Genomic DNA, 21,319 nt, shown 5'->3' with positions numbered 1-21,319 from the left:
CCAGGCCTTGCAGTCCCAAAATAGAAGGGGGGGGGGGAGGATTTCGGCAGGCAAGAAAATAGCCTTGCTACTAGTCGAATAAAACATAGGAGAGATTAGGAATTTTGGCAAAGAGATTTATTTATAGACTAATACACTTGAAACAAATAGCCAAAACGAAAACTGCATACATTACTAGTGCCTCCCCGCGATCAAACCGTCCTAAAAAAAAATTATGAAACGTGATCAGAAATCTCAAATAGCATGCAAGTCGCAGCAATGAAGAATTGAGTACGTGCGCGTTCACGCGAAAAGAGGGGGGGATTCAGGGGGGAGCTTTTCGGCACAACCCCGGGACAAAAGTAACATTTTTAGTTATTTCCTAATTACTCAGAGATTGATAGATCTTTCCCCGTTGAGCTATCCAGTTCCCTAAAGGCTCTGTAGACAGGTGTAAAAGTTATAGCACCATTTTTGATACACATGTCCCAATGGTCATGTACATTGGGACATCTAGGACCTTAATTTCTGTCTGTGGTCAAGTTCACTCTCCCTGAGAGCATTACCTAACATTCATTATTTTTGTTAATTAAGACATTGTGAAGCAGGTGAAAATATAATGCAACATCGTTTCCATACGCCATTTTTTTAAAGCAAAACGTTCGATAGTTAAACACTCTACTTGAAAAGTATAGGCCAATAGGTTTATATGCCCCAATAATGTTTTTAGAATCTTAGCCGGCCTACTCATATAAGGCGTGGTTATAGGATCAGTAGGTCCATTGTACACACGATTTCCTCCTCAACCGAGCCTGAAACGAAAGTGAAACAGTGGATGCAGTGAAATAGGACGACGCGTTGCATACCCAAACAGTATTCGCATGAGAGGGGAGAAACGATGGCTGAATATCCTTATCCCATCACTGTAGACGTCAGTTGGACAAAGTCTGTCTCTAAAGGGATTCAGAACAAGCTTCAGATTTATTTTCAAAGTAAAAAGAAGTCGAGTGGAGGGGACTGCTTGGTGCTCTACGAGGATCAACGTCCCACTAGAGCAACTGTTCATTTCAAATCTGAGGATGGTAAGCAGATCACCACGGATGAAGATTTGTTTCGTATAGTTGTCATTTTCGCGCCTACTGTAGGATATCATAATAGTGAAATAGTGTCAACCATACAAATGTAAATATGTACAAGTGACTTCCAGTAAAGTGACGTGTGCATGACGTCGCATTTGTCTCCACAGTCAGGGAAAGGGTCCTATCGAGGGATAACCACGAAATAACTGTAGACAATGAAACGGTGAAGTTGCGCTTGTCATCATCATCGGGGGAAAATCTGAAAGAGGCTTGCTCTCCGTCGGTGAGTAGTCTATATGAATAGCTGCAAGTGTTGGATTGTTGACTTTCTGTGAAATCAAATGTACGAACGTCTGCTATCAACGGTGTTGAGGCCTTCCCATTCCAGCTACAGTTGTCAGGATTCGACCTAGCTTGTTCTGTCATGCGCCACTTTTACTGCAGCCAATCAGAGATAAATGCGCCTATTTGTTGCCGTGCGCAGATTTGTCATGTATTTGTCTCATACAGTTTGTCTAAAGATAAGTAAGGATTGTTGTAACAGACTGCTATCTTTTGTTGTAAGCAGTGATTGTGGGGAAGTAACGTTTCCACATGAATGTCAACTAACATCATATTTAGGCCTACATGTCCTCAGTGGTGTTATAATGCTATTTTTTAGGTGCGGGAGCCAAACATTTTCAAATGATGTCATCATTTCTCAATCAACGTTTCTACCGACAGATGTAGCCTATTGGATATCATTATAGAATTTGGATAAAATTCATCCTCCTCTAAAATAATACCTAAAAGAAGAATACCTAAAATAATACATTTCACTGCACCTATCCGTTGTATGTGACAGTAAAAACATCACTGTCAATAGTGAAGTCTAATTCTTCATGATCTATTGGTGAAATGTCCAAACTCCATCTGCCAACCATTTGATCTCAATCAGTTTAATTGGAATATGCACTTAGATTTTCATGAATTACTGTTTTGTGAGTGAATTAGAACATTTACATTGTAGTCCAGCAACTTGAAGGAGCAATTAGGGTTAAGTGCCTTGCTCAAGGGCACATCAGCAGATCTTTTCACCTAGTCGGTTCTGTGATTCAAACCAGCAACCTTTCAGTTACTGGTCCAATGATCTTAACCGCTAGTCTATCTGCTGATGGTGTTACAAACTATTAACCTTTATTGTATTTTGTTTCAATCGAAGCATAGGCTATCCTACTTAGTGGCACGAGCTGTTGAGTTTTGACCGCATTAGAACAAAAAAAATGTGTCGCTTCAGTGAGCATCCTAAAACCTCATAAGATATGACCGAGGTGTTTTTTGTGTAACAGTAATTTAGGCCTACTACTGTGCTATATGCTATTATATTTGGTTCTGTTATGTAAAATAGAAATGATTCATTAGGCCTGTGTGATCTTTCAAGACCGGTTACAACTGCAGTTCTTAATTTGAGTCAGATCCTTCCATTCCGGAACCTATTTGGCTGAATCCGGTACCTTTGGTGGCATGAGAATAGTTTTTCACTTTTAGCAATGTAAAAATGTGAATAAAAGCAATTTAAAGTTTATTTGAGTTGCCTCTTCGTTAATTGGACTTTCCAAAAGTTTTCTAAGGGTTGGTAACAGGCTGATTGGTCAGCTGTTTGAGCCAGTAAAGGGTGCTTTGCTATTATTGGGTAGCGGAATGACTTGTGCTTCCCTCCAGGCCTGAGGGCACACACTTTCATGTAGACTTAGATTGAAGAGATGGCAAATAGTAGTGGCAATATCATCCTCTATCATCCTCAGTAATTTTCCATCCAAGTCGTCAGACCAGGGTGGCTTGTCTTTGTTGATAAACAACAGTTTGTTCACCTTTTCCACACTCACTTTACAGAATTCATATCATGGGATGAGTCAGTGAAACTGGAAAGCATTTTAGGACAATCATTTCTTCCTCATATTGTAGCCTACAATATGGGTCCCCACACACCTAGCCTAGGCTGTATCACAGGCTGCATTTTAATTTAATTTGACCTTTAGTTAACTAGGCAAGTCGGTTAAGAACATATACTTATTTTCAATGACGGCCTTGGAACAGTGGGTTAACTGCCTTGTTCAGGGGCAGAACGACACATTTTTACCTTGTCAGCTCGGGGATTCGGTCTTGCAACCTTTCAGTTACTAGTCCAACGCTCTAACCACTAGGCTACCTGTCGTATCACAACCAGCCGTGATTGGGAGTCCCATAGGGCGGTGCACAATTGGCACAGCGTCGTCCTGGTTTGGCCGGTGTAGGTGTTTGTTCTTAACTTGCCTAGCTAAATAAAGGTTAAATAAAAAATAGGCTATTGCTGGATTCAAGACAAGGTCGTTTTTATTTATCTAAGATTCTCAGTGTTTTGGTGTCAAAGTAACCTGTCTGTTAGATCATTCCTGCGGTATTAGGTATGAAAAAATATTCGGCCAGTCTCCAATCATGTAAAATTACATAGAATTGCATGAAATGCATTTATAAAATGCCACATTTTTCCTACAACCTATGCTACTAAAAATGTTCCCCATGTGTGCCACTTCTGTAAGTACCTCTACTCTACTGTGCTATGCCACTATGCAAATGTGATGATATGAATGCAATGCTTTGTTATAAAGGTTCTTTTCTCATGCGTTCTGGTACCTCAAAGCTCCCCAGGTCACCACCCTCTCTTGCTCAATTTTTGTTCCGGCACCTCCTGATTTACAAATTAAGCACTGCAGGCTACACTAGGACGGGGCAAGTTCATAGTGTGATGTTCATAGTGTGTTGTACATGAGCCTCAAGTCAAAAACAAATGTTTTGAGGACAGCTGTTTTAGCAACCCTCATAGAGTTTTCTGTATGTGTCTGTTCTTGTTACGTCAGATTTGGCCCACTCAGAGTGAGCGCAGAGCGTGTTAGAAAAGGAAAGAGCTCGGCACCCAGCACATTCCCAGTACTCACCCTACTTTTTCCAATTGTTGCTGCAGTTTGGCAGTGCACTCAGCAAGTTGGTTACCTCTAGGCTGCTATACATATTTATTTGGTTTGTCAGTCTGTCGTTTTCCATTGAATTTTTGTGGTAATTAAATATAATTTATTTAGAATTTATCCAAATTAATTTTCCAGATTTTTCTTTTACCAGCTCAATGTATTCCCAAATTTAAAAAAGTGATGGAGCTGAATTTCTGGTGATTTTATGGTCTTTTTTGACCAAAAATGTAAATTCAAGCAAGCAGCTGACCAAATTACAGTGCATTCGGAAAGTATTCAGACTTTTTTCCACATTTTGTTACGTTACAGCCTTATTCTAAAATTATTCGAATAATTTTTTTCCCTCTTCAATCTACACACAATACTCCATAATGACAAAGTGAAAAAAGGTTTTTAGAAATGTTTGCAAATGTATAAAAAAATATTCAAACCCTTTGCTATGAGACTCGAAATTGAGCTCAGGTGCATCCTGTTTCCATTGATCATCCTTGAGATGTTTTCTACAACTTGATTGGAGTTCACCTGTGGTAAGTTCAATTGATTTGACATGATTTGGAAAGGCACACATCTGTCTATATAAGGTCCCACAGTTTACAGTGCAGAGCAAACACCAAGCCATAAGGTTGAAGGAATTGTCCGTAGAGCTCAGAGACAGGATTGTGTCGAGGTACAGCTCTCGGGAATGATACCAACACATTTCTGCAGCATTGAAAGTCCCCAAGAACACAGTGGCTTCCTTCATTCTTAAATGAAAAAAGTTTGGAACCACCAAGATTATTCCTCGAGCTGGCCACCTGCCAAACAGAGCAATCGGGGGGGGGGGGGGGGGCGGGGTAGGGCAACCTTATCTGCAACACTCCACCAACCAAGCCTTTATGGTAGAGTGGCCAGACGGAAGCCACTCCTCAGTAAAAGGCACATGACAGCCTGCTTGGAATTTGCCAAAAGGCACCTAAAGGACTCCCAGACCATGACAAACAAGATTATCTGGTCTGATGAAACCAAAATGTAACTTTTTGGCCTGAATGCCAAATGTCACATCTGGAGGAAACCTGGAACCATCCCTACGGTGAAGCACGGTGGTGGATGGATGAATGGAGCAAAGTACAGAGAGATCCTTGATGAAAACCTGCTCCAGAGCGCTCAGGACCTCAGAATGGGGCTAAGGTTCACCTTCCAACAGGACAACGACCCTAAGCACAAAGCCAAGACAACGCAGGAATGGCTTCGGGACAAGTCTCTGAATGTCCTTGAGTTGCCCAGCCAGAGCCCAGACTTGAACTCGATCTAACATCTCTGGAAAGACCTGAAAATAGCTGTGCAGCGACAGTCCCCATCTAACCTGACAGAGCTTGAGAGGATCTGCAGAGAAGAATGGGAGAAATTCCCCAAATACAGGTGTGCCAAGCTTTTAGCGTCATACCCAAGAAGACTCAAGGCTGTAATCACTGCCAAAGGTGCTTCAACAAAGTACTGAGTAAAGGGTCTGAATACTTATGTAAATGTGATATTTAATTTTTCATATTTTAATACATTTGCAAAACTTTCTAAAAACCTGTTTTTGCTTCGTCATTATGGGGTATTGTGTGTAGATTGATGAGGGAAAAAATATTTAATACATTTTAGAATAAGGCTGTAACATAAAATGTGGAAAAAGTCAAGAGGTCTGAATACTTTTCGAATGCTCTGTATGCAAGATTTTACTTCTGGTTTAACAGAGATTAACTGTAGGCTAAATTTGTGCTGTCTTGGCTCGACAGGCTAGCCAGGGCTTCAAACTGATAGATAATACATAATTTTTATGGCTAATTTTAAAGAGCATACTTGTAAAGTTGCCCATTGGTTAACTATTTGACATATACATTTTGTTTTGCATGTTTTCCAGCTTGGTGCTACAAGCAATGAATTATCAGGTAACATCCTTTCCTTGCTTCTGTGGTGATTAGACAGAACAGATCAGACTTGTTGATGCATTCCCTTGACCTAATATTATTATATTGAATGTTTTGCCTAATACATTTCATAATAATCCCTATTGGCATATCATTAGACAGTGTTGCAAAATGCAGCCTTATCAGGCCATATCTACTCGAAAATTTGTCGTAGGTAGAAATGTCATTGAAGTCAGAGAAAGGTGAAATTATGAATAAGTTATTGGATATGAATATCTAGTGTGTTTAATCCCAGGTGTGTCAAGTGAAGCACAGGAAGCTCCCAACTCTGAGAGTGGGCCTGGAGAGGAGGGTGGAGCTGAGGTGTTCCCTCAGAGCTCTGCTGTGGTGCTGGAGGGGGTTCCTGAGAACATGTCGAGAGACTTGCTGACGTTGCTGGTGGAGACCATCTCTGGCCTGGAGGAAGACAACTTCTCCCTGGAGGTCATCAGTGAGACAAACAGAGCTGTTGTGACCTTCAATAATTACAAAGGTTGGTCACTATTTCAAATTATCTATTTTTTTCAACAACAAAAAACCCCAATGAATTTCACTTTTGAAGTATTATAAAACAGATCTCTCCCTCATACGAAGGGATCATAATGTCAACAACTGTTGTGCATGGTATTAAGGATATGATTGCTGTCTGTCGTTAGATGTGGAGCGTTTCCTCACTGAGAGCAAGAGCAACAAGAGTTTCCAGAAGCAGGGTATGATTGGCCGGTTGCTAGAGAGGTGCCAGAGTGTGAGAGTGGAGAACCTGCCCTCCAACATATTTCAGGAAATGCTGGAGCTCTGCATTGAGAAGTGGGCTGGCCCAGCAAAGGACATCATTATGTTCCATGAGGAACAGGCAGCCATTGTCACCTTCCACGCAGCAGAAGGTAAAACCTGCTGTTTGAATGAGCTATTTTATTAAATAAATGTTAATCAATTAGTTTATTTGGTAATCTATTACTCTCTATTATAAGAAGAATTGAATGTAGCCTTGCTATACTGTTGCTGCAGCAGTCTCTTGGCCTCAAACAGAAATATTCTGTTTCGCCCTCATTTCATGCTATGAAAGACAGTCCGTTATCTATGTCGTTTCAGTTGTGGAAACCACTCTAAATAAACATCATGTAATAGGCAAAGTCCCAGTCAACGTGTATCCATACTACGAGTCCTTAGGAACTGCCTTGTATGGAAAGGAAAGGCCAATGTGGAAGATGCCTGACCCCTTCATAGAGTGTGTGCATTCTGCTGTATGGAAATTCCTCTCCATGAAGAGACAGTTTTCCCGCGTCACTGACCAGATGAAGGCTCACTTCTGTCAAGTAAACATGGATACTCCTGAGGTTAAACTCAGTCCTCTGCCAACCTTGCTAAGACAGAAAGGACTAACAAGCGAATATGTAGATGGATGGAAGGAGAATGCCTTGATCGTCTTCCGTGACATCATGACCCAATATGCTGTGTTTGAGTGTTTTGCAAGTGCCCCTGCGTGGAAGGCAGTGGAGAAAGAAGTCCGCTCGGTGGTGAAAGAGGATGCTGTCCTAGCTATGGATGCCTCTAAAGGGTCTCTGACAGTTGCAGGTCTGGCCGAAGACACGAAGCGACTCAAGGGGCTGGTGGAAGATCTCATGCAGAGGGCCATGAGTCGGATAGAGAGGCAGAGGGACGGCATCTCGGAGGAGATGGACATGTCCCCTGCCATGTTCTATATCCTGCAGCAGGAAGGACTTCGGAAGCATGCAGCAGACGAAGCCCCAGAGATGGGTTTTTCTTACACAGACGACACCAAGAAGTTGGTTCTCTCAGGTCTTGTTATAGAGGTGTACAAGGTGAAGAACTGGATCCTCGAGAGGGAGCTCAAGATGAATAAGAAGCAGCTGAAGCTGGACCCTTACTTCCTGGACTTCCTGCGGTCAGTGGACAGTATGGAGATGTCACAGGACCTGTTCACGTCCCGGGGCATCAACGCTGTGTACAGAGTGGAGGGTGGAGAGGTACTTCTGATTGGCAGCTCAGACAGAGCCTTGGCTGATGCAGAGCAGAGGATGAAGACTGCCCTGTCCCTGCAGAGCCTTATGGTGGAGGACCAGGAGGTGCTGAGGAAGCCTGAGTGGAAGGATCTGAACAACCAGCTGGTGGATGCCTACAACTCCTTAAAGAAAAGAACGGTGGTAATAAAGCATCACCCAGAGAGCAGAGACAGAATCATTGTGTCTGGCTTCCTGGACCCGGTCAGAGAGGTCAGCAACAGTCTACGGGACTTTGTTGAAAACTACTCACGAGTCAAAGAGGCTGTCCGTGTCAAGTCCTGTGCCGTGGTTAAATTCATCCAGGAGAACAAGTCCCAGGACTGGAAACATTTTGCCAAGTGTGATGAGGTGAATGTCCACTTTGACCCCAGAAGGCCCAAAATTGTCCTTTCTGGAGCCCGTCTCTATGTCAAGAAGGCCAAAGAGACCTTTCAGAAGATGTTAGCACTTTTATGCACTGATGAGCTCACCATCATGAAGCCTGGAGCAAGGAAGTACTTCCAAGAGAAGGGAAGAATGTTTGTTTCCATGGCAATGAAGGAGTACGGCTGTGTGGTGCTGCTGCAGGAAGACTACATGCTGGAGGAAGAAGAGGGCGATGATGAAGATGAGGAGGAAGGGTTTGGCCCGTCATCCTGCTGTGAGGTGAGGACAAACAATGGAATCCTCGTCTCTGTCAGTAAGGCTGACATCTGCAAATTCAAAGTGGACGCAGTAGTCAACGCAGCCAATGAAGACCTGCAGCATATTGGAGGCCTGGCTTCAGCACTACTCAAGGCTGCTGGTCCACGGCTGCAGGAGCTCAGTGATCAACATGTCCGTAATAACCGCCGACTGCAGCCAGGAGACGCCATTGTGACAGATGCAGGCAATCTGCCCTGTAAGTATGTGGTCCATGCGGTTGGTCCACGGTTCACAGACTTTGACCAGAGAACAGCCATACAGCGTCTGAAACAAGCTGTGAATGAGAGCCTGAGGGAGGCTGCGAAGGTTAACTGCTCAACTGTTGCCGTCCCGGCCGTCAGCTCTGGGATATTCGGCTTTCCTCTGGACCTGTGCACTGAGACCATTGCTGTGGCAGTGCGTGACTACTGTGAGAACCTAAGAGGTCAGACCTCTCTGACTGAGATTCACCTGGTGGACAACAATGACAACACTGTGAGAGCCCTGGCCAGCGCTGTTCAGAAAAAGTTCAATGACCTGCACCCAAAAATGACCATGCCTCCTCAGGGTGCACATAGGGGAAGTGGACGACGGGGAAGAGGACAACATAGTTACGGACTTCAAGGACCTGCATATCAGGGAAAGTCACCATGGGGACATAGGCAATGGGAACATGGAGATGGAGGTAGAGGGGGAGGAGAAGGTAGAGGAGGAGGTGGAGGTAGATGGGGAGGAGAAGGTAGAGGGGGAGGAGAAGGTAGAGGAGGAGGTAGAGCAAGACATGGAGATAGGGGAGGAGGAGTTAGAGAAAGCGGAACTCATCATGAAAACCAAGAGGAGCAGAGGAGAGAGTATGGCCAAGAGAGGAAGTTTGAGGGGGCAGGCAGTGGGGAAATCCTACAGACCAATTACACACAAGGGGGTCTGAAGATCATTCTAAGGAAGGGAAATATCCAGGAGGAATATGTGAGTACATCTACTGTAGTTATCAGAGCACCACGTAAACCATTGTTGTATAATACATGTATTATAAGTAGTACATCAGATAACCCAGAGTATAAGATGTATAATTTGTTTACCTTTCATTCTACTCTTCTTTATCTGGAATGACAGCTGTCTTGTAGAAGTCATATTTTATGTTTGAATAGAAATACATAGCTGTTCCCTTCTTGCTTCATGAATGTTTGGTCATTTGTTTTGACACCTCTAGTCTGAGGGAATCGTCAACACCATCTCTGAGGATTTGGACCTGAGTAAAGGTGCTGTGTCCAACGCTATCCTAAAGGCAGCCGGTCCTGGGCTCCAATCAGCAGCCACAGATGAGGCTCGCGCCATCAGATTGGCCTATGGTGACGTTGTGGTCACCAACGGTTACAACCTGCGATGTCAGAGGGTGATCCATACTGTCTGCCCCCATTGGAACCAGGGAGCTGGCTCAGCAGAGAAGGTAAGCTATGAGTTATTAACAGTGTTTAATTTGTAAATCGGGAGGTCCCGTAACACGAGTGAGTGAGTACACATAGTGAGTGAGAATGCTGTTCATTGACTACAGCTCAGCATTCAACACCATAGTGCCCACAAAGCTCATCATTAAGCTAAGGACCCTGGGACTAAACACCTCCCTCTGCAACTGGATCCTGGACTTCCTGACGGGCCACCCCCAGGTGGTAAGGGTAGGCAATAACACATCTGTTACGCTGATCCTCAATACTCGGACCCATTAGTGTTGTGTGCTTAGTCCCCTGCTGTACTCCATGTTCACCCATTGGGTGGCCAAGCACGACTCCAACACCATCATTTAAGTTTGCTGACAACACAACAGTGGTAGGCCTAGTCCCTGACAATGATGAGACAGCCTATTGGGAGGAGGCAGGAGACCTGGCAGTGCACTACAGAGGGTAGTGCGTAGAGCCCAGTACATCACTGGGGCCAAGCTTCCTGCTATCCAGGACCTATAGACTAGGCGGTGTCAGAGGAAGGCCCAAAAAAAGTGTCAAAGACTACAGTCACTACAAGTCATAGACTGTTCTCTCTGCTACCACACGGCAAGCGGTTCCGGAGCGCCAAGTCTAGGACCAGAAGGCTCCTTAACAGCTTCTACCCCCAAGCCCTAAGACTGCTGAACAATTAATGTTTTCACACTGCTGCTACTCGCGCTGTTTATTATCTACTTAGTCACTTTACAAATTACCTCGACTAACCTGTTTCCCTGCACATTGACTCAGTACCGGTACCCCCTGTATATAGCCTCGTTATTGCTATGTAATTTACTTGTGTTACTTTTAGATTATTATAATTTTTTTGTACCTTTATTTAGTAGATCTTTTCTTAACTCTATTTCTTAAACTGCATTGTTGGCTAAGGGCTTGTAAGTAAGCATTTTATGGTAAGGTCTACACCTGTTGTATTTGGCGCATGTGACAAATATAATTTGATTTGGGGGGGGGGCACTGAGGTGCCGGAGCACATTGAGAAAAAAAGTGTCAAACACAACGTAGCAGCGCAGCAGACAGAGTAAACAGCCAAGTACAGTAGCCTACTGTCTATGTTGGTGAAACGGTCAGCACTCTCCAAGGTGCTGATTAATTCAAAGCATTTTAGACATTACTACAGTATGCCCACATACTCGAATATAGCTGCGGGGCTTACGCAAGTCCGGATTCCTTATAGCCTAATTTTCTAGACATCGATGTACAGCAACATTTTTAGACAACACTGCAGAACACCCGTCATATGCACACAAACTCAGCTGTGGGGCTTACAAGACTCCAATTTAATATCATTTTCAAGACATCAATGTAGCAGTAGAACAAATATCACAATATCAGAATATAACTTCAAATAAAATAAATCTCTGTAGGCTACAGCAGAACACATATGAGAATATATAGGCCTCCTGCCATTTTGATAATATGAAGCACATATTCAGATTACTTTCACAGTACAGAACAAGTTTGTAAAGGGAAAGAAATGTCCTACCTTAGTTTTCCAAACCTCCCACAATGACTCTCCCCATGTCAAGTCCATTTAACTCCTGAGAGTCCATTTCTTGCTCAAAGCAATGAGCGGGCCTGTGGCTGTGACCTTTAGCCTCCTTCTAAGGCTGTTCTGAAGACTGGCTATTTTTTTATTTTGAGTGTTAACTATAACTTGGGTGTCCTCTTTAGCCTCATCTACAAGGCTTGCTGCCACCAAATGTGCCCTGGTTCGGGCATGTTTAAAAACCTTGTTTTACGTCTGAGGCATAGGATGTTAACTTACTATACATTCCGCCCACTCTTTTGCTAGTTTAATCCCTCCAGTCGTTTCTAGACCCAAGCTCTCTACCTTTTTGCATGTTGTACAGCCCAATTTGGAATTATGCGTGACAAGCCAGGGGTTATGTGTTTGCTTGAACTGCATATTGCACCTACTCCGAGCACTTAGTCTGTGAATGCACTGCCCCCCTCCCCCCAGCTCTCCGTCTGCCTCTCCCTCTGAGTCTGACTCTCTAGTAGGCCTACTAGCTAGTGGAGGGGCCGGAGGTGATGCTGAACTGTTGGGATTAGCAGCGCTGCTAGCTTAGGCATTGCCATCAGGAACAGTCCTCCTGCACTGACAGTTCTCTGGCTCGTTATGGGTTCAATTCACCATCTTTCTCTAGATTTTTGGACTTGAAAAATGTCATCAAACTCGATTGCCTTTTCTTATCCATTTTTTATTTGGCTTTCCCATGATTCAAATTCAGTAGGAAGACGACTAGCCTAGACTACGTAATGTGATTACGTAGGGACCTCTTCACTAGCTGACCACCTCTACCAAGACCTGTGTCGAGATCAGTTACTTACCCCACCCTCCCTCCCCATACTCTTTATGTACAAATAAGAGAGCAGGTCTGGAATCAGAGTGGCAGGAAAGGATGAAGGATCCCCACACCTTTACATGATGGCCTTTCTGTTGGGCAGAAGAAATAACGAGGAGGCAACTTGATTTAACGCTGATCGCTTTTATTAGAATGTATCCGGTGCGAACAGTGAAACAATTAATAAATTATGCAGTGAGGTACCGGATCCGGGCAAATAGGTGCCAGAACAAACGAGATCAAATCTGAGCGGCTCAAATGAAGCACTGGTTATTGAGAGTGGGAGTGCATAGAAAGGTTTTAGTAAAATGTTTCTAAAATTGTCCATGTGTTTGTGATTTAAGATATTGATAACGATGATCAGAGATTGCCTGAGTGAGGCAGAGAAGCATAGGCTGGCATCCCTGTCTTTCCCTGCCATTGGAACTGGGAACATGGGATTCCCTAAGGGCCTGGTGTCCAAGCTTCTTCTGCAGGAGGTCAAAGACTTCAGCCAGAGAAGAAACTCCAAACACCTTAAAGAGGTGGCCATCGTGGTCCACCCCAGTGACACCCAAACTGTGGATGTAAGTTTGAAGATGGAAAATGGTTTAAAGGGGATTCAGTGCTTATCATCACACAGAGATAGTATTGTTGCATAACCTCACCTTTGTCAGTGTGTGTTGTGCTCTTAGATATGTTTGATAAATGCTCCACACTTTTATATCTCCTGTTTACAGTGCTTTGTCAGGGAATTCAAAGGTCAGACACAAGGGTATACTTGGCAGAGTTCACAAGGTTCCGGCCAATCACAACATCCCAAATCCTATGTTGGCCAATCACGGCTGCCCTCTGGTAAGCTTAATTCACAGCCTTCAAAGTATCCCCAAAAATATTCAACCATTGAGACCCTGCTGCCTCTAGAGCGTGTCTGTTTCCACAGAAACCTCTTGTCTAAACATGTTATTTTCATTAGGCGCAGGCTTCTTTGGACAGGTGACATCCCCTTCTCTGGGTGTGTACAGCATGCAGATGGGTCACATGACTTTTGAAGTGTCATCAGGAGACATCACCAAAGAGACCAGTGACGTCATTGTCAACTCCTCCAATAAGGACTTTAACCTCAAATCAGGTGACTTGTACCTCTGACAATAGCATAGGTGTAGTAACCACTGTTTCATGTTCATGAGGCTACTAAGACAAATACTAAGGAACACCTTATAAGGATGTTTAACATGTACACAGCTGAAATGTTAGAAATCCAAATGAACAGTGTTTACAGCTACACAATCAGGAAGCAAGCTAAATCCCATACAACCCCACAGACACACAACGTATTTAATGGTTAAATTGTTGACTTAGAATAAAGAGCCATATTGTACTAATGTCTTTGTTTCTTCAGGTGTATCCAAATCCATTTTAGAAGGAGCTGGATTGAAGGTGGAGTTGGAGTGCTCAGAGATTGGTGTGTTTCCATGTCCTTGAGTCAACATATACTGTAGTCATGTTACTGGTCAAGGATACTGGTAGTCATGTTGGATATGAATGAGATGACATTTCAGTACTGTTTGATACTGTCTGGTAAAAGTCTAGTCAGTTTCCAGTCCATGGGTCCTACAACACTGGTGTGCATTGATTTTACATTTTAGGAATAGATTCTTGACCTCTAAACCTTTCCTTTTATGCCTCTACAGTCAAATCCCCAAGCTTCCAACCATGCAGGATGATCGTGACATCAGCAGGATCTCTCCCATGCAAACACATCATGCACATTGTGGGACAGAATGACCCTGAGATCATTAAAGAGACTGTGTACAATGTTCTCAAGAAGTGTGAGGAGCAAAAGTTCACCTCAGTGTCCTTCCCAGCGCTTGGAACAGGTACTCTGCTGTAATGGTCTTTATTGGACTACACTGTCTTGTGTAGTTGCATGTTTTTATTGTACTTGTTGCCTGTTCTGTTGTGTTGTTTGTTTCTATTGTGAGGTTGTAAAGTGGCCATATGCTTTGCTTCCATGTGCTCTGAAAGGGACTACCTGCTACTCATAATGACTACCTGCTACTCATAATGACTACCTGCTACTCATGACTACCTGCTACTCATGACTACCTGCTACTCATAATGACTACCTGCTACTCATAATGACTACCTGCTCCTCATAATGACTACCTTCTACTCGTAATGACTACCCGCTACTCGTAATGACTACCCGCTACTCATAATGACTACCCGCTACTCATAATGACTACCCGCTCCTCATAACGACTACCCGCTGCTCATAACGACTACCCGCTGCTCATAATGACTACCTGCTACTTTTCTTAGCCTAATTTTCAAATACTCTTGTTCTTTCGATGTCTTTTTCCCCAAATATACTATGGCTCTTTTACTTTTACTTGTTCCTTTCATATTTTCCTGGTCTCCTTCCCTTTCATATTTTCCTTGTCTCCTTCCCTTGCTTCCATATTTTTCTTGTGATTAGTCACTCTCAGGGACAGATTTGCTTCCATCATGTCATTGTCCATCTGTACTTTCTGTTTGCCTCCATAGCCATGTCATTGTCTGTCTGCCTCCATCTGTCTGTCTGTCAGGCCAGGGTGGAGCGAGTCCCTCTGCTGTTGCGGACGCCATGATTGACGCAGTGGTGGAGTTTGTGAAGAAGAAAAAGGGACAGATTGTGAGAAGTGTAAAGATCCTGATATTCCAGACTGCCATGGTGACTGAGTTCCACAAGAGCATGAAGAGGAGAGTGGGAGAGGGAGTGGAGGAAAAGAGCATTTTTACCAGGATAAAAGGTCAGTGAGAATGGAAGTGTGCGAGGTAGAAGACAATATGAGCTTAATGTGTACTAATACAATATAGTTATTATAATCATAAGTGACATTTATGTTGTGTGTGTGTGTGCTCTTTGTTCATAGATACAGTGACAACCTACTTTATGGGACCCAGTGATGAGCGCTCTGCCCGGGAGAACTTTGTCATGCAGGGAGAGGAGTTTGCCCCGACCGTGTTCCAGCTGTGTGCAGAGAGCCCCCAGGCTGTGAGCCGTGCCCGAGACTGGGTTAAAAACCTCATAGTGAAGGAGCAAACTGAGAAAACCATCAAGAACCCGTACATCAGCCAGCTGAGCCAGGGGGATGTGGAGAAGTTGCAGGCCATGCAGAGGGAGCTGACGGTCAGGATATGCCTGGAGAAGAAGGGCCCTGACTCCCTGATCCGCCTGGAGGGCCTGAGCCGCGATGTGCTTACAGCAGACGGCCTCATCAGGGACATGGTCCTGGACAAGGAGAGGGCAGAGAACCGCAGACAGGCAGCTTTCCTGGTGAGCAGCCTGGTGGAGTGGCAGTACCAAAACTACAGTGGGACAATGGTGTCTTTTGACATGTTCACCAACTACATCCTGGAGGAGGCTGTGAGAGACAACAGCAAAGTGACAATCAAGATCAACAGTGAGGATTATGAGGCAAATGTAGCCCACAAGAGAGCTGTCAAGATTGGGGGCAAAAGAGAAATTGAGTTACTGAGAAAAGACCTGAAAGGTGGGTCCATCCATAATAAATCCTCATCTGTCTAGACTGCATTAAAATGAAATTATGGAGAACGGTGATATTAAATAAAAAAGAATGTGTTCTTTTTGTGTCATTTTGTGGTTGCTTAGGGATCTCCAACCTTTTCTAGAACAAAAGCTAATTTAAATATAGCTTTAAAATAGGCACATTCTTCTCGTATCCTCTACCCTGCAACTCGTCCCCGGGTTCTTGGTGTACAAGAGATGTTTTCTGTCAATATGCCTTGTAAAATAATGGTCAATAAGCAGTATTTGGCATGACAGGACCCATAAAATTCTCCATTAAATTCTCTTGTATTTTCCATAATTCTGTTTTCTCTGTTTTATTTTTTTACTCTCAATATTACAATGATTCATAGAGAAACAACGAAAAGTGATGTTCTGAGTGCAGGTCAATGCTTACCTCTCATCAGAAGACAATTTTTTGTGTAAAAAAAATAGATGTTTGAGTGTAATTCACCTTTATTTGTGTATCTAGCAAGAGAGGAATGTGTCGTTCTAGCGATGTTTTTCTGCGGTTAGGCCTACTGCTGCAGCACATGTCATGGAACTGAGTATATCATCAATATGCATGTAAAGTTGTGAATGAATGAGTCTTTTTAATGACAATACTTATTGCGTAATGAAGTGACACCTAAATGCCAAACTCTCTACTGTGTTTTGTCCAGACGATACATCTGTGTCTCTACCTGCACACTGGGATGACATGAAGGGTTCCCTCTTAATGCTGGTCCCACTAACTCCAGCATCCAAGGAATACAAAGACGTGGAGAAGGAATTTCAGAACACTTTGCTCAACAACACCATCCTTGCAGTATGTTTGTAAAAATGTATACCTGAATTTCATTTGCGTTCCACAATAGACTGATTTTCTATGGTGACGTTATATGAAAGCCTCACATTTTGCGACATTGATGTTAGAAATCCCTCAACTATCATTTAAAAAAACAATTTTACATTAAAGGCAACAAAGCATTGTGGATTTTTTTTTTCAAGAATGGAACTGTAATTCCTGGAACCAGTGAAATGTGTAATTCCTATTCCTTTGCTGTTCGATAAATATTTAGCTAGGTGGGATTGCACTTCAGTAATAAATAAATCACTGTCGATTTATACGTGTTTTGTTTGCTATTTGAAGATTGAACGAGTCCAGAACAATTCACTGTGGAAGAGCTACCAGATAAGAAAGAACCTCCTGGAGGAGAAGAACAAGCACACAAACAACGAGAAACTGCTGTTCCATGGCACCAGTTCCAAATCCATCACCCAGATCAACAACCATGGCTTCAATCGCAGCTACGCTGGAACACATGGTATGAGAATGGTCTCATGGAAACATGTCTAATTACCAATATTCTTTACTGTTATATTGAGACCTCTTCCTAAGGGAGGAAGAGCTTGATGAAGAGACATAAATCAATCTGAACTGGGTATCATTGTTATAGTATTTTTTAACTCTTTAAGTACAATATGTTTTTCGTCCAGGTGCGGCTATTGGCAATGGAACATACTTTGCTGTGGACTCCAGTTATTCAGCAGGAGGATATTCTAAAGCTGATGCACAAGGGAACAAGCGCATGTACCTGGCCAGGGTTCTTGTTGGAGACTTCACTCAGGGACAAGCAGGCTTGATCGTTCCTCCTGCCAAAGCTTCAGGGAAGGATGCCGATTTGTACGACAGCGTCACAGACAACACCTCCAAACCAACCATGTTTGTGATCTTCAATGATGTGCAGGCTTATCCAGAGTTCCTCATCACATTCCAGTAGATATTTAACTGTACCTTCATTAGTATATCAATACTTCACAACAAATTCCATATGTCTGTGTGAAGGGTTTTAATGGTATGTGGGCTAGTTGTTATAGCCATGTCTTATTGTTATAGCCAAGCCATACTTATTTCCCTCATTAAAATGCAAATAAATTTATAACATTTTTGACATGCATTTTTCTGGATATTTTTGTTGTTATTCTGTCTCTCACTGTTCAAATAAACCTACCATTAAAATTATAGACTGATCCTTTCTTTGTCAGTGGGCAAACATACAAAATCTGCAGGGGATCAAATACTTTTTCCCCCCACTGTACGTGTTTAAATGCATGTAAAAAAAATGTTTTACTGACCTTTCTTATATCTCTCAGATATAGGACAGACAAACTTCCTTTAGATTTTTTGGGGACTATCTGTTGTTCCATGTAGTGAATCTGTTATTCAATGTGTTTGTATGGGCTAATAGCAATAATGTCCCCCCAAATAATGTCATCAAATCATTTGTTATATATATTTTCTATGATACTTCAAGGGGTCTTAAAATTCCAAATCAAATAGCTAAATGATCCTTTGTATGAGCTTCTTAAAACAATTCCATATAGCTTAGTAGAACCCTCCTCCCCCGGGCTTAGACAGAGCTTAGTCTGTAGAGGGTTAACGGAAACACTTAATATGTTTTATGGAACCGGGCCCTGAGCTGACCGCAATTAAGGACAATTGCATTTACTGTAAGTTTATTTCTGGCCTGGGTGACAGACATTTTCTGTTTCAAGACAAGGCATGACAACTAACATGGAATTGGCTAGCTATAGCAAAAATATACTGTCTGGAATCCAGGCTATCATATCACTCTTAAATAAATTTACCAATCATTCTCACTGTCTTCTCCAACTATTTTCTGGGTGCATGTTCCTTTTGATTTGGTTGTTTCTCCACATTTTAAATAATGTTATCTGGTAGTTGTCTGGGTTAATATACTGTACTGTGTCATGCCTGACAGTGCCTACACCTTAAATAAAAATACATTGGCAAGTGACTTTTAAATAACATTTTTAGATTGAATTGTATAGGAGAAACATATGTCATTAACATTGATATGCACAAACAGATAACAATCCATTCCATTAGTTTTGTGTCACCTCTGTTCTTGTGTGGATGACTTTACACCCTTGATTACCCAAATGTCTCATGGTCACGTCCTGTTTCCGGTCACAACTTGCAGACTTGTTTACGCTGCTGTGCGTTTTTGTTGCCGATCTTACTTTGCTACCTAACGGTTTTTACTTTTTCATTACCGTATATTTTTACTTTTTACCCTCACTCAACTTTTTTCATTCAACTTTCTTACTCCGGAGGTTTTATCTGGACATGGTTCGTCAGGACTTCAAACAGCCGAAGCTAAGTAACATTAACATGATGCCTTCTAATTGCAGTCGTTGTACTTATAATATACAGGAGAACGATCGCCTTATGGCAAGGATAGCTGTGCTGCAAGCCCAGCTTCAGACGCAATCGCTAGGCAAGGGTAATTTCAGTGTAGGAAAGGATGAAACAGCGTCTGTGCCACCAGCAAGTACAGATAATAACGTTAGTATAAACCCCCTCGCACGGTCCCCGCAGCCGGACAACTTTCTCATGGCTTCTGGAGGGAAACGCTGTAGGAATGCTCAACCGGTGTCGCTCATTCAGCCGACAGAAACTTTCAACCGGTTCTCCCCATTAAGTGAGTCGGAGTCGGAGGCCGAGACTTCTCTGGTCTCTACTCCTCCCGCTGTGGGGTCTGAGAGGCCGACGGCTCCCACCATTAGCTCTGACAAATTGAAAACCCTAGTCATTGGCGACTCCATTACCCGCAGTATTAGACTTAAAACGAATCATCCAGCGATCATACACTGTTTACCAGGGGGCAGGGCTACCGACGTTAAGGCTAATCTGAAGACGGTGCTGGCTAAAGCTAAAACTGGCGAGTTTAGCTCCAGAATGAAATAGGGAAATATAAGCCAGCCTGCCAGCTTAGTGGAGTCTGCCATTAGCACAGTCAGCGTAGTCAGCTCAGCTTTCCCCATTGAGACCGTGTCTGTGCCTCGATCTAGGTTGGGCAAAATTAAAAATGGCGGTGTTCGCTTTAGTAATCTCACTAGTATAAAGACCTCCTCCATTCCTACCATTATTGAAAGAGATTGTGATACTTCACATCTCAAAATTGGGTTACTTAATGTTAGATCCCTCACTTCCAAGGCAGTTATAGTCAATGAACTAATCACTGATCATAATCTTGATGTGATTGGCCTGACTGAAACATGGCTTAAGCCTGATGAATTTACTGTGTTAAATGAGGCCTCACCCCCTGGTTACACTAGTGACCATACCCCCCGTGCATCCGGCAAAGGCGGAGGTGTTGCTAACATCTACGATAGCAAATTTCAATTTACAAAAAAAAACAATGACGTTTTCGTCTTTTGAGCTTCTAGTCATGAAATCTATGCAGCCTACTCACTCACTTTTTATAGCTACTGTTTACAGGCCTCCTGGGCCATATGCAGTGTTCCTCACTGAGTTCCCTGAATTCCTATCGGATCTTGTAGTCATAGCAGATAATATTCTAATTTTTGGTGACTTTAACATTCACATGGAAAAGTCCACAGACCCACTCCAAAAGGCTTTCGGAGCCATCATCGACTCAGTGGGTTTTGTCCAACATGTCTCTGGACCTACTCACTGCCACAGTCATACTCTGGACCTAGTTTTGTCCCATGGAATAAATGTTGTGGATCTTAATGTTTTTCCTCATAATCCTGGATTATCGGACCACCATTTTATTGCGTTTACAATTGCAACAAATAATCTGCTCAGACCCCAACCAAGGAGCATTAAAAGTCGTGCTATAAATTCTCAGACAACCCAAAGATTCCTTGATGCCCTTCCAGACTCCCTCTGCCTACCCAAGGACGTCAGAGGACAAAAATCAGTTAACCACCTAACCGAGGAACTCAATTTCACCTTGCGCAATACCCTAGATGCAGTTGCACCCCTAAAAATTAAAAACATCTGTCATAAGAAACTAGCTCCCTGGTATACAGAAAATACACGAGCTCTGAAGCAAACTTCCAGAAAATTGGAACGGAAATGGCGCCACACCAAACTGGAAGTCTTCCGACTAGCTTGGAAAGACAGTACCGTGCAGTTTCGAAGAGCCCTCACTGCTACTCGATCATCCTATTTTTCCAACTTAATTGAGGAAAATAAGAACAATCCGAAATTTCTTTTTGATACTGTCGCAAAGCTAACTAAAAAGCAGCATTCGCAAATGGAGGATGGCTTTCACTTCAGCAGTAATACATTTATGAACTTCTTTGAGGAAAAGATCATGATCATTAGAAAGCAAATTACGGACTCCTCTTTAAATCTGGGTATTCCTCCAAAGCTCCATTGTCCTGAGTCTGCACAACTCTGCCAGGACCTTGGCTCAAGGGAGATACTAAAAGTGTTTTAGTACTATA

At 43.0% G+C, this 21,319-nt stretch overlaps 1 protein-coding gene across 1 annotated transcript; it reads left to right on the top strand.

The window, feature by feature from the left end:
• Positions 1-779: 779 nt before the first annotated feature.
• LOC115204208 (protein mono-ADP-ribosyltransferase PARP14) lies at positions 780-17,994 on the top strand. The gene is made up of 17 exons (XM_029769595.1): positions 780-1,061; positions 1,226-1,341; positions 5,928-5,955; positions 6,230-6,466; positions 6,630-6,857; positions 7,066-9,626; positions 9,871-10,107; positions 12,846-13,067; positions 13,221-13,335; positions 13,457-13,612; positions 13,883-13,945; positions 14,175-14,360; positions 15,072-15,275; positions 15,399-16,019; positions 16,717-16,862; positions 17,187-17,361; positions 17,534-17,994. The coding sequence occupies exons 1-17, from the start codon at positions 878-880 to the stop codon at positions 17,815-17,817; spliced, it is 5,763 nt and encodes a 1,920-aa protein (XP_029625455.1). The 5' UTR covers positions 780-877; the 3' UTR covers positions 17,818-17,994.
• The last annotated feature ends 3,325 nt before the right edge of the window (positions 17,995-21,319 follow it).

This window comes from Salmo trutta, chromosome 12 (assembly GCF_901001165.1).
Source record: "Salmo trutta chromosome 12, fSalTru1.1, whole genome shotgun sequence".
Lineage (NCBI taxonomy): Eukaryota > Metazoa > Chordata > Actinopteri > Salmoniformes > Salmonidae > Salmo > Salmo trutta.
This window is presented reverse-complemented; position numbering and strand designations above follow the sequence as displayed.

Excerpts from the sequence above, each read along its gene's own strand:
- LOC115204208 (XM_029769595.1), top strand. The coding sequence starts at position 878 with ATGGCTGAATATCCTTATCCCATCACTGTAGACGTCAGTTGGACAAAG. Across the intron at positions 13,336-13,456 it reads CCAATCACGGCTGCCCTCTG|GCGCAGGCTTCTTTGGACAG; the intron begins GTAAGCTTAATT and ends TATTTTCATTAG. Across the intron at positions 15,276-15,398 it reads CATTTTTACCAGGATAAAAG|ATACAGTGACAACCTACTTT; the intron begins GTCAGTGAGAAT and ends CTTTGTTCATAG.